Here is a 13235-nt window from a genome sequence, read left to right on the forward strand (position 1 = left end):
CGAATGAATCAAGACGAATGTTGTTGCCAAATAATTAACTATATTGCCACTGTACTAAAGTCAACACCATGTGAAAATACTGTGTGGAAAAATGTGTGCTAAGTTAAAAGCGTATTGTTTTTCTAACATTATTTCAGCTTTTCAGGTTTTCAGCGTCAGGTTACGTCCCTAAACTCTGATTGGACAGCCAGATCAGGACTCCTCTCTCATTGGCGGCCTGGATATGATTGACGGGCGCCTACAAATCACATGTACAGTGTATTTCTACTGTACAGGTACGAATGGGTGGAATCCAGAAGTGTTGATCTGGTCAGTTGCGCGTGTGATGGAGCTGTTCAACTCTCCTTTTCAAAGTCGAATTAACTTCGCATTCCCTCTTTTTCTTTTTGATCGGTTTGGACTCCATACGGAACTTTTTAAACGAAGTATTTTAAGGAATGACTGACACGAACTGAGTTTGAAACGGGTTTTGGGCGGACTTTTTTAAAAAGTACAACATTTAACACATTTTATGTTTCTCGTCTTGGGTTTAGTCTTGATTTAAAGGGAATAATCATGCCTGATCAACTGACAGTACCGGAGTTTATGGACATTACCAATGAGGACTATAAAGCACCAACAACATCAGTGTTCTGTACGCGCATGGCTCACTGTAGGAATACAGTCGGCGCTTTGGAAGAGGTAAAACACCTTTACAATGTCAATAATACGGATGCACAGTATAACACAATTTACAGACTAGCGCGTAGTGCGCAATTATGTCTGTATCTGTATAATTGTATTACAGAATGTGTGCTAACTTCAGAACATTGCTTCAGTAAATACTATAAATTAGTCTTGGTGTCCTGCTGAGACTTGCCTTTGATGGAAACCCCAGTGCAGTTAATATCTCTCATCTCTTTCTCACCCTTTCTGTTCTCTCTTTCTTTCCCTTCATCTTTCTCATTCCTTAAGGCTAAGGCGGGATGGCTGTCCCACTTCTTGTCCCAGCTTGTCCCAGCTAATCTCCTTCTCACACACACACACACACACACACGTCTGTCTGCTCACTGTTTTTACACAGCTTTTTTTATGGGTCTGCGGCCCTGTTCGGTCACTCTCTGTTATTTGTTTATTTATTATTTTTGTGAACCAGTGAGCTCAGACTGTACAGTCCTTTCATACAAGGCTAATTTGTAAAAAGTATAGCATTTGAACAGCCTAGAGATGTAAATATGGGTGTAAGGTGTACTTTTAAATATTGTATCTTTTAAAATTATCAAGTGGATTTCTTTTTTTGCAGGTCATCTTGACAGTCTTTCCTATTTCTGCCCATTGTACTGAGCTTACAAGTGGATGAAATTAAAGTCCTGAATAAACTTGTATAGCCAATGATTATTTCATTATAAAAATTATAGCTATAATTATAAAAACGTCTTTAATTTTAACTATTTGAAAATAACAAAAATGATTCTCCATTGTAAAAAAGGCGTCTCCACACTGAGAAAACTGTGGTTAAACAGAATACTTTACAAAGGTTTTTGTATGAATGTTACTTAATTACATCATTCAATTCCTAAAGCTAATAAAAAAGTTACTTTTTTATTTTAAAAAAAGTATAATTAAATATGGAAGCTCTTTTTTGTCTCTAGTATATTTTTACTGAAGTATAAGCTTCATATGTTTCAGTGAGGAAAATGTTGGCAGAGAGTATCCGTATTTTCTCACAACTTTAGGTTTAATGTTTCCATATTGAAAACTTACTAATAATAAACAGATGCTTACTTCATGTTTTAGAAAGAAATCTCTTTCGTGCTCTTGTTTTATTCTCACCAAGGCTGCACTAATTTGATCAAAATATTGTGAAATAGTAGTACAATTTAAAATAATGATGACATTTTTTTGAAAACATTTTATTTACTCCTCCTGTGATGGCAAAGCTAAATTTACATCAGCCATTACTCCAGTCTTCAGTGTCACATGATCCTTCAGAAATCATTCTAATATGCTGATTTGCTGTTCAAACTCTTTAAAGTTGAAAAGAGTTGCGCTGCTTAATTTTTGTGTAAACCTTGATCATTTTTCCAGGATTCTTCATTCAATTCAAATTTCAAAAGAACAACATTTATCTGAAATAGAAATCTTTTGTAACATTATAATTTTTTACCTTTGTCACTTTTGGTCCATTTAGTACGGAGTAAGTCACCTGTAGGAGAAAACAAAACAATCCATGACGACGGTTTTGCAATCCGTTCCCTCAGTTTATAAACCGTACTCACAAATTCTTAAACTGTTCCCTAGGTTTATCAAATCGTGCCCACGGATTAATAAACCGTACCCACGAATTTATGATCCGTGCACTCAGATTTTGTAAACCGTTAAACAAATTCATAATCCATGCGCACGCTTTCACAATCCGTTCCCTCGGATTTGTAAACTGTACTCACGGATACATGTAGCAAGCTCCTAGGTAGCCTATGTGTTAAAGAATCATATTGTATATTGTTTTATTGCATATTATTATGTGGAATAGGCCTACAGCAAATTGTCTAAAGTGATTCTCTATCAATTGTAACGGTACGAAGTGGAATACAACGATTTAATAAGAAAGATGTGCATCAAAATCTTGTTTAATTTGTGATAATCGTAGCACTTGATTATTATTGTATAATAAACCTGGCATTGTGACTGACTTTGGAGTCATTTGTTCCTCTTTTGTAAGTCGTTTTGGATAAAAGCTTCCTCTAAATGCATATGTAACCTAAATGTATAATAATAATAATAATAATAATAGCTATTATTATTATTATTATTTTAATTTATAGGCTAAATAAATGAGTGCACTTAAGACAGTAAAATGTTTGTCATAAAATAATTAATGAATGCTTTATTTTTAAATAACTTTTTACAGTTTTGGAAATGTGTTTGTGTACTATTCATTCTTAACATATTTCATTCATTCATTCATTCACAGACTTATTTAGGGGATTTTATTATACTAAGCTTTCCCCCCCAGAGTTAGATGCATGCTTCACTGTTAAAGTTATTATTAAATAACTAGGCCTATTATAACACTGCATTCAGTTAGAGAGCAAAGGAATGTCAACATAACCGGTACATTATTGGTTTTGTATTGCTTTTTACCTTCTTCTCTCGAAACTCTATCGTTTTTTTTTTTGTTTTTTTTTTAGAAAATTCAGGACATTTTCTATTCTTCTTTTTAGCGTTTATTTTAGGATATAAAACACAGGCGGTGTTTTATCCTATTGGTGATTAATATAAAATAAACGCTAAAAAGAAGACTATTTTGTGAGTGTGGATCATGGTCTCATAGGCTACTATGAAAAATAATGTTTAAAACCGAAGGTACGGTTTACAAAATCTGAGCGCACGGATCGGAAATTCGTGGGTACGGTTTATTAATCCGTGGGCACGATTTGTTAAACCGAGGGAACAGTTTAAGAATTCGTGAGTACGGTTATAAACTGAGGGGACGGATTGCAAAACTGTCGCCACAGATTAATTTTTTTCTCCAACAGGTGACTTCCCGGGCTCCGTCATTTAGTGCATCCTTACCGAATAAAATATAAATTTCTCAGAAAAATAAAAAATAACATCTTACTGATACCAAACCTTTGAATGGTAGTGAATGTTTCATCATAACGTTCTTAATACTCAATGTCAGACAGACTGTGACAGCCGGAAATGTATGAGTGTTGTCAGCTGGCAGGCACCGGGCTTATCCCTCATCAGATGATTTTGTCTCGGTCTCGTACCAGACATGACTCCTGCATAAACATAGAGTTAAGAGCACAAGTCTGTCTACTTCACTCAGCTCTTTTTGTGCAAAATTCCCAGAGCGTGATTCAGCGTGAGTGATGGGTGGCTAAATTACAGGCTGGATGTAAATTCAATCGTGTGTGAGAGGGAAGTATAAACACAATGCTGTACAAAACTTGGTTACAAATGCTTTTTACATTTGTTATTATAGTTTGACCTGCTTTATGCACAAAAAGATGTTGGTCAATCCTGTAGCTTAAACAGTAGAACAAGGCACTTGCAATGCCAAGGTCATGGGTTTGATTCCTAGGGAAAGCAAGAACTGATCAAATGTGTATCTAGAATGCAATGTAACTTATGTAAGTCACTTTGGATAAAAACATGCATAAATGTAAATGCATTACACTCTCAGAAAATAAATATAAAAGCTGTCACTAAGGCGGTATCCTTTCAAAGGGCACTAATATATACACTTTAGGTACTAATATGTATCTTTAAGGTACCAATATGCACCTTTAAGGGTAAATAAGGTAACAAGGTGTACCTTTTGAAAAGTAACCTCCACCCCAGTGACAACTTTTGTACCTTTTTTCTGAGAGTAGAATATGCAGCATTTTTAACCATTGTAAAGCATTTTAAAGCTGTTAAGTAAAGATGCAGGTCTTGGTGCAGTTTGTTCCTCATTGTGTAAATAAACTAATTTTTCACTTTGTTATCTTACTTTTAAAAAAAATAATCCCGTGTATTCAGAACTGGTCTGTTCAGCACAAAACATCCCTCTAAGAAAATGATTCATGTTGTTTTGCAGGCGTTGGATTTGGACTGCAGTGTGCTGCACAAAATAAAGAAGTCAGTCAAGGCTATAAACAGCTCTGGTCTGAGTGAGTATTACAAATATGTAACGCCTTAATCAATAACCAACAGGTTTGTGCTAATTTTGCACTTTTATTGTGTAATCGATTTTGAAAGTACTGTTTTTTTTTACTGTATAAATAATAGTATAATTGTTCTATTAAGCCCATTTACTCAAACAGTGCCAAATGATATATAACAATAGCCTGGACAAAGATTTTGCTTTCATATACAGTGTAATTCAAGTCATTGTTACTCTAGCAAGCAGGTTTTGTGCTCTACCTCACACATTCCTTTCATTTCTACCAGAAACACCGATACCTGTTCCAGCAAGAACCTGCTTATTTCTCTCTCTCTCTCTTTAGAGCTAGATTGTCGCATCTGTAGTTGTTCTTTAAATCTGTTGCTGGTGAGCGATTATCATAGTCCTTGAATAATCTTACCTGTTCTGAAATACTGTACAGGAATGTTTTTCAGAGTTTACTGCAGCAATGTTATTGTTGAAGTCTGCATGAAATCAAAATAGAGCATATTTACAGAACCCATTCAAATTAATCTAGAGAAAAAGTGTGTTTGTCTTCATAATCTGTATTCAAAATTGGAAAATTTGGTTCCCTTCTGGAATGGCTTTATTTTTACGATGTCAGTTTGTTGGTTTGAGTAGAACATTATTAAATAAAATAAAGATAAATAGAAAAATCTTGGGGGGAAAAACGAATAAAAATGACCAAAGCCCATCAAAAATTACTAAAACTTAAACTACAATAAAAAAAAGCTTTTTTTCAAAATATGAATAAATACTAAAATATTATATAAATAATACTAAAATATTATTGGTTTACACAAAGATTGACATCAGAATGAGTACCCTGTGAGGTTCTGAAAACTAGTCGAATAAATAATAATAAATTCATTTTTTAAATGATTAAATCGGTGACAGTTCCTTCTTACTAATTTCCTTCATTGCAGGAAGCAGACTTTGTTAGCACGTTGTTTCCTCTTTATAGTAACCCAGATCTTAAACAGCCTATTGGCCTTTATCTGTACTGCACACCACTGGGGAGTGTGGTTACGAAGCTCTTTTCTACAGCACTCTACTCGTAAACTAGGAAGTATGTTTTTTGCAAGCAGTAGGAATGGAAAAGACCCATATGACAGGAGTTTGCTCATGCCTGCATGAACCAGTGAGATAAGGTCAAGCAAAGTGTATTAAAAACAAATGAGCTTTATAAGGCGACATTTGAGCAATGCGTGAAGTATCCATGATAACCAAGCAGGTTTTTGTATATAATAATAACAATAATGGGGAGAGTAAATGACTGACAGACTGTTTCGGTGTGTTTTCAGCTCACGTAGAGAATGAGGAGCAGTACATCCAGGCACTGGAGAGGTTTACGGATAACACTGTGTACAAAGATGACCCTGAGATGTCCGATTACTTCCTCAGATTTGCTGGTTTCACTAAGGAGCTCACTGGTCTCTTTAAGAACTTGGTGAGCCAGTCTCTGACATCCATCTGTTGTAGATCTTTCTGCTATGAATATTTCAGGCCTGTATTTGTCTTGCCTGTGGCTCGCAAGCAGCTGACTGCACTCTTCAGGAAATACTGCCTTTACGAGTTACATGTAGAGCGTTTTCATACAGATGTATGTAATTACACAAACTATACACTTTGTTTTGAAACTTCTAATGTCTTCTTTTGTGCCCACAGCTGCAGAACATGAATAACATCATCACTTTCCCACTAGACAGTCTGCTAAAGGGAGACCTTAAAGGAGTTAAAGGGGTAACTATGCAGTGACATTTGTATAAAATATTTGTATAAAAATATGTGGTAGCACTTTTGTTTAGGGACCAATTCTTACTATTAACTAGTTGCTTATTAGCATGAATATTACTAGCATATTGGCTTTTTATTAGTAATTATAAAGCATGCTTTATTCTGCAAAACCATATTTTAGATCACTTAATCTTACCACATACCTAAACTTAAGAACTACCTTACTAACTATTAATAAGCAGCAAATTAGGAGTTTATTGAGGCAAAAGTCATAGTTAATTGTTAGTTAATAGTGAGAATTGGTCCCTAAACTAAAGTGTGACCAAATATGGACCTTTCAATCGTTTGGGGTCGATAAAAATGCTGTAAAATAGTCATATTCTGACATTTTATTACAATTTAAAATAACTTTTTAATTTTAATATATTTTAAAATGTAATCTATTCTTGAGATGGCAAAGCTCAATTTTCAATTACTTCAGTCTTCAGTGTTACATGATCCTTCAAAAATCATTCTAATTTTGTGAATTCTCACAAATACAATGGTTATGGTGGTTTGTGCTTTTTTAAATATATATTTGACCTTAAGTCTCTTCATATGTTGACTGTGCTCTCATTTGTTCATCAGGATCTGAAAAAGACTTTTGATAAAGCATGGAAGGATTATGAAACCAAACTGTAAGCACCTATTAACCTCTTTATAATAATCTCAGAATATGTATAAAAAAGTAATAGTTACAAATTGATCAGTGAACATTAAATTTAAGCCTTGGACACTCATGAAGCCCTTAGTGATTGGATATCTTTGAGATATTCCTGTTCCTTACAGCATGATGCACACAAGAAAACACATTCTGAACGAAGTTGTAATAACTATAGATTAGTATATTTGAATCTAGCATACAGGGGAAGGGGAGGTTGCACTACATAGTAGGAGGTTTAGTCATTTCAGATGTTTGAGTTTAAAAGTGAACTATCCCTTTAATTCCTGGGCCTGTAGCATAGATGAAGAGCTTATCATAATGTGGGGCCATACCTTAAGTAAACAACAGCACCGGCATATGGTGTGTTTGTGCATTATGAGGCATTGATGAAAGCCTAATGTTGGTGCATGGTTAAGTGCATACGCTGTAATTTTCTTTTCATGTCAATGCTCTAAACTTATATACAGGGGCAAGATTGAGAAAGAAAAACGGGAACATGCCAAGCAGCACGGTCTGATCAGAACAGAGATCAGCGGAGGAGAGATTGCAGAAGAGATGGAGAAAGAGAGACGCCTCTTTCAGCTTCAGATGTGTGAAGTAAGGAATGTGGTTCACATACAACTAGCATCAGAAAGGGCATCTCTTTATTTTTTTTGAGTGAGCAACGGTGATGGTCCTAGTTCACTTCTTGCATTGGTAATATAAGACATGACTAAAGAAAAGTCAGGTATTAGAGTTGTTGTTTATTTTGCAAGGTGACCCAACTTCAAATCCTGACATGCTTTTTTAATGCACACACACACACACACACACACACACGTTTGTTTCTGTGAATTGTGGGGACTTTCCATAGACACAATGTCAAAAATTTCAGGTTTTACTATCCTGTTGCATAAACAAGTACACCCATCCAACATACACACACACACACAGACACACACGACAGCCAGTGATCATCATGCATTTTCACTAAATGTTAAAGAGAAATTTTTGCATTTTGATCATGACTCTTTTGAAACTTAGTTAACAAATAGTTAATGGAAATACAAACCAACTGAAATGATTGTTTCATACTTTTTTCCCTAGTATCTCATTAAGGTGAATGAAATTAAAGTCAAGAAGGGAGTTGATCTGCTCCAAAACCTCATCAAATACTTTCATGCCCAGTGCAAGTATGTTGGTTTATAATACTCTCCTAGTAACAATACATTTCATTTTTAAATTAGACTTTTAAAAGAATTGGTTTCCTGTTTCCACACAGTTTCTTCCAGGATGGGTTAAAAGTTGTGGACAACCTGAAACCTTTCATGGAAAAACTCGCCACAGACTTAACTGCAGTATGTTTTTTGATATTACTGTATGCACTTTTGAAGATATATTCTTTATTTAGACAAAGCAGTTAATTTCTTATATTCTGATGTTTGCTGTTGCTTGTGTGTGAATTGCAGAACAAGCAGACACAAGATGCAGAAAGAAAACAGCTAATGCAGCTGAGAGATATTCTCAAATCTGCCCTACAGTCAGAGTGTAAGGAGGTGAGCCCAAAAATATTTGGAGACCATGATTGATTGGACGATTTAGTGGTAAATCTTGTTGTGTTGTTTGTTTGTGTGTTGAAAGGACCTCCAGTCAAAGCAGAATGCAGGCTATAGTCTTCACCAGCTGCAGGGCAATAAAGCTCACGGCACGGAGCGCTCTGGGATGCTCCTCAAACGCAGCGAAGGGTGAGTTTGTCTGCCACTTCAATGATATTGTCCAGCGCATCTTTTTAAAAAGTTTGCGTGATGAAGGCTTCTCTCCATCTTACAGACTGAGGAAGGTTTGGCAGAAAAGGAAGTGCACTGTGAAAAATGGATTATTGACTATTTCTCATGGAATGGTAGGGGAATAAAACAAACACTATGTGTGTAACTCCTTTTTTGCAAGGTTGGCTCCACCATTTTTACAGAGTTTGAGGGCAACAGCGTGTTGGAAGAACATAATCTCAAAATACCATTTAGTGGCACTTTCATAAGGATTTTTTAATGTTTATGTATTAATAAAAAGTATATATATATAAACCTATTTATTATTAAAATGATAGAATTGTAATAAATAAAATGACTGTATGTAAAATTAATTCTGAGAGTTTATATAATAGAATTATAATTGTTACATGCATAATTTTTTTAATATACGTATATGAAAATATGTTTATTAAATAGATTTATTACTTTTATTAAATAACACATAATTCTTTATATTTTTATCTACAGTACAGTATATACCCCATTTCAGTGAGTATTGCTGTTAATGTGTAATAAATGCCCTAAATGTACCCATTTCTTCTGCTCTTTCTTTCTTGCTCTTTCTCTCTTTTAAAAACAGCATCTAACACCACCCGTGTAGTCCGATTCTTGAACAAATTACTCTTATGGGTTGGTTCATTTCAGTGAATCAAATACATATAGTGTGTTTTGCATCAGTATCTTTTTTTAATAAATGTTTTTAATAATATAATATATAATATATATATCTTTGCTTTTCACTGACAGGAACCAGGTGAGACAGCGCTACATCTTGCAGTACGAATGGTGGACCGGAACTCTCTCCATATTGTGGACTTCCTTGTACAGAACAGGTACTCCATTGATGTTCTGTATTTTAGCTAAAATAAGATTTTATTCATATTTTATATGCATATTATTCAGACATTTTACATGTCCAAATGTGTGTGTATGTGTTTGTGTATGCAGTGGTAATTTAGACAAGCAGACTGCCAAAGGAAGCACAGCGCTGCACTACTGCTGCTTGACTGACAATAGTGAATGTATGAAGCTGCTACTGCGGGGAAAAGCATCTGCCTCCATTAGTAAGAGTTCATATAATTTGCTCTAACCTCAGGAATTCAAACTACACACACATACACACTCACACTGAATTAAAAAAAAAATCTAAATAATTTTTCATGAAAATAATGAGACATTCTGCTTTTTTTAATTTAAATAAATCAAGCAAAATTGCTGGTCATTTATTATTAGTATTTGATATATATTATTAGTATTTGATAATAAAATAGAAGACAAATCCCAAACCCAGAACGGCCCCACCTGTAAGTGACAGCCATTAAAATAATTTTTCCCCCTCAAAAGTACACTACCATTCAAAAGTTTGGTGTAGGTATGATTAGGTATGATGGTTTTTGAAAGCCTGTGTTCACTCTATCAGAATAACAAGTAATGACTGAAATATTGTAAAAAAAAAAAAGATTAGAATTTAAAATAACTGTTTTCTATTTAAATATATTTTAAAATATAATTTATTCCTGTAATGACAAAGCTGAATTTATAGCAGCCATTACTCCTGTCTTCAGTGTCACATGATCCTTCCGAAAGCATTCTAATATACTGATCTGGTGCTCAAGAAACATTTCTTATTATTATCAATGTTGAAATTGTTGCTTTTTTTGTAAACGCGTGACAGATTTTTTCAGGATTCTTTGATGAATAGAAAGTTAAAAAGAACTGCTTTTATTTGAAATAGGAACATTACATGTAAATGTCTTTACTGTCACCTTGAGCAATTTAATGCATACTTGCTAAATACAAATATAAATTTCTATTATTTCACTTTTCAAAAATATTAATAAAAAAATTAATTTACTTCAAATTCTTGAACAAAATTTTGTACGTAATCCTTCTTTTAAATGAAATGACATTATTTTTTTTCATTTAGTAGATTTTTATTTTTTTCAAACAGATTAAAAATGTTTATATAGTTGCTCCAAAAATATTTTGAGATTCAAGCCACAATTAAATGTGAAATTTTATTGCATTACATTATATCAAACCAAGTGACATCTGCAAACATGAAGTGTTATTTTTCTTTAAAATAAATGTCACTCGATATTTTATTATACATATTACAGTTTTTTCAATTGCTTGCACACACAATCGTTACTTGTCACACAATTTCTGAAACCCGACACAAACACCAGAACCACACACCAAATCTGCAAAACCATACACTAATACTCGGTTTTTGACTAGAGTTTTCAATTTCATAAAACACTTTTTTCTAAACACAACACTAACAGGAATCAATATTATGGCAAAGGTGTTTGCAAATGTTTGCTTTTGTGATATTTTGAATGTAATGCTTTATTTTGCAAGAGATGTGAGGCATTTTGTGTGTGCAATTTTTGGATTTGTGTGTAAAGTTTTGAAAAAAAGAGGCAAAGTTTTTAAAATGTAAGCAGTTGAAAAAAACTGTAATTGTGATGTCAGTGGCAAATCTAAAACATTTGTACTTGTTTCAGAAACAGAGACCTAAGAGAGTAAAGGCCCTATATAACTGTCAGGCTGATAACCCAGATGAACTGACCTTCTCTGAAGGAGAGGTGATAATAGTGGATGGAGAGGAGGACAAAGAGTGGTGGGTGAGTACGCAGTCATACTTTTTACACAGTACATGCGCAAATCAGCTGACTGAATCATGTGTGATCCTGATGACTCCTGCAGGTGGGCCACATTGACGGGGAGCCGAACAGGAAGGGCGTTTTTCCTGTCTCGTTTGTTCACTTCATCACTGACTGATGTCATACATTGCTGTCTTACTAAGATCACAGGCTTTTTGTGACAGAAACTTGAGACACTTGAGTAACTAGTCACCATCCTTATGGCTGGATGGTGGCGTACGGGACATTCACAAACATAAGACCTCAGGAAACAGCTCACTTGATCAATTATTCCGATTCCAAGTGCAATTACCTCTAACTTTAATGCAGAAATGATGTATGAACTGTGATGAGTGCTATGCTTTATATGGGGACCATTTGTTTTTATAAACTGTAATATTGTTGGATCCTTACTCTCATCTTTATAGAGCTTTTTATCTGTATCAGTTGCAGAGCAACTCTTATTTTGCAAGTGCAGTTAAATGACATGTAGCCTGCATACAAGTATGTTCTCCGAGTTCTGTTACCGAACAAGCCATTAAACCTTTTAATTCTGTACATTTAAAAGACTGGTTTATTTTCAGCTCTAGAGATATATTTTCACAAAAATAACTGACAGAATATCAAAGTAGTGGCTCAACAGTTCACAGTATTGTTACACATTTCAATAGCTACACTACAGTTGAAAAGTTTGGGGTAAGATGTTTTTTTTTTATATTTATGAAAGAAATCCCTTATGCTCGACTGCACACAGCAATACTGTCAAATATTATTACTATTTAAAATGACTATTTTAATATCTTTTAAAATGTTATTTATTCCTGTGACTGCATTACTCCAGTCTTCAGTGCCACATGATCTTCCAGAAATCATTCCAATATGCTGATTTGGTGCTCAAGAAACATTTCTGATTATTATCAATATTCAATATTTTTTTTCTCAGGATTCTTTGATGAATAGAAAGTTCAAAAGAACAGCATTTATTTTTTTGCACCATTGTAAATGTCTTTGTCACTTTTGATTAATTTAATGTGTCCTTGCTGAATAAAAGTATTAATTTCCTTCCCAAAAAAAAATTAAAAAAAAATCTCAGACCTCCCCAATAAACAAGGACATCTTGCCATATTGAAACAGGGTCCAAGGTCTATCTTCGACCACCAGCAATTTTATTAATTTACAGCATAGTCAGATGGTCAGAGAAAAAAAAAATCACCCTTTTCAAAAGACAACCTTCAAGTTTCCTCAATGGTTATAGAAAAAATACTTTAAACTGTTCAAAATACTCATCCGTATATTTACAAATCAAAAATCTCAATATGCTGATTTGGTGCTCAAGAAACATTTCTGATTATTATCAATATTCAATATTTTTTTTCTCAGGATTCTTTGATGAATAGAAAGTTCAAAAGAACAGCATTTATTTTTTTGCACCATTGTAAATGTCTTTGTCACTTTTGATTAATTTAATGTGTCCTTGCTGAATAAAAGTATTAATTTCCTTCCCAAAAAAAAATTAAAAAAAAATCTCAGACCTCCCCAATAAACAAGGACATCTTGCCATATTGAAACAGGGTCCAAGGTCTATCTTCGACCACCAGCAATTTTATTAATTTACAGCATAGTCAGATGGTCAGAGAAAAAAAAATCACCCTTTTCAAAAGACAACCTTCAAGTTTCCTCAATGGTTATAGAAAAACTGTTCAAAA

General features: G+C 34.0%; 1 protein-coding gene across 1 annotated transcript; it reads left to right on the plus strand.

Moving 5' to 3' along the window:
- The first annotated feature begins 281 nt into the window (after positions 1–281).
- On the plus strand, positions 282–12085 carry LOC107549075 (arf-GAP with SH3 domain, ANK repeat and PH domain-containing protein 2-like). The gene is made up of 16 exons (XM_016230007.1): positions 282–681; positions 4568–4640; positions 5959–6104; positions 6323–6397; positions 7019–7068; positions 7562–7691; positions 8181–8266; positions 8356–8431; positions 8543–8629; positions 8715–8818; positions 8904–8973; positions 9629–9714; positions 9830–9945; positions 10160–10185; positions 11392–11511; positions 11594–12085. The coding sequence occupies exons 1-16, from the start codon at positions 556–558 to the stop codon at positions 11666–11668; spliced, it is 1446 nt and encodes a 481-aa protein (XP_016085493.1). The 5' UTR covers positions 282–555; the 3' UTR covers positions 11669–12085.
- Positions 12086–13235: the final 1150 nt, after the last annotated feature.

The sequence above is a fragment of the Sinocyclocheilus grahami genome, unplaced genomic scaffold, assembly GCF_001515645.1.
Source record: "Sinocyclocheilus grahami isolate Dianchi unplaced genomic scaffold, SAMN03320097.WGS_v1.1 scaffold362.1, whole genome shotgun sequence".
In the NCBI taxonomy this organism is placed as follows: domain Eukaryota; kingdom Metazoa; phylum Chordata; class Actinopteri; order Cypriniformes; family Cyprinidae; genus Sinocyclocheilus; species Sinocyclocheilus grahami.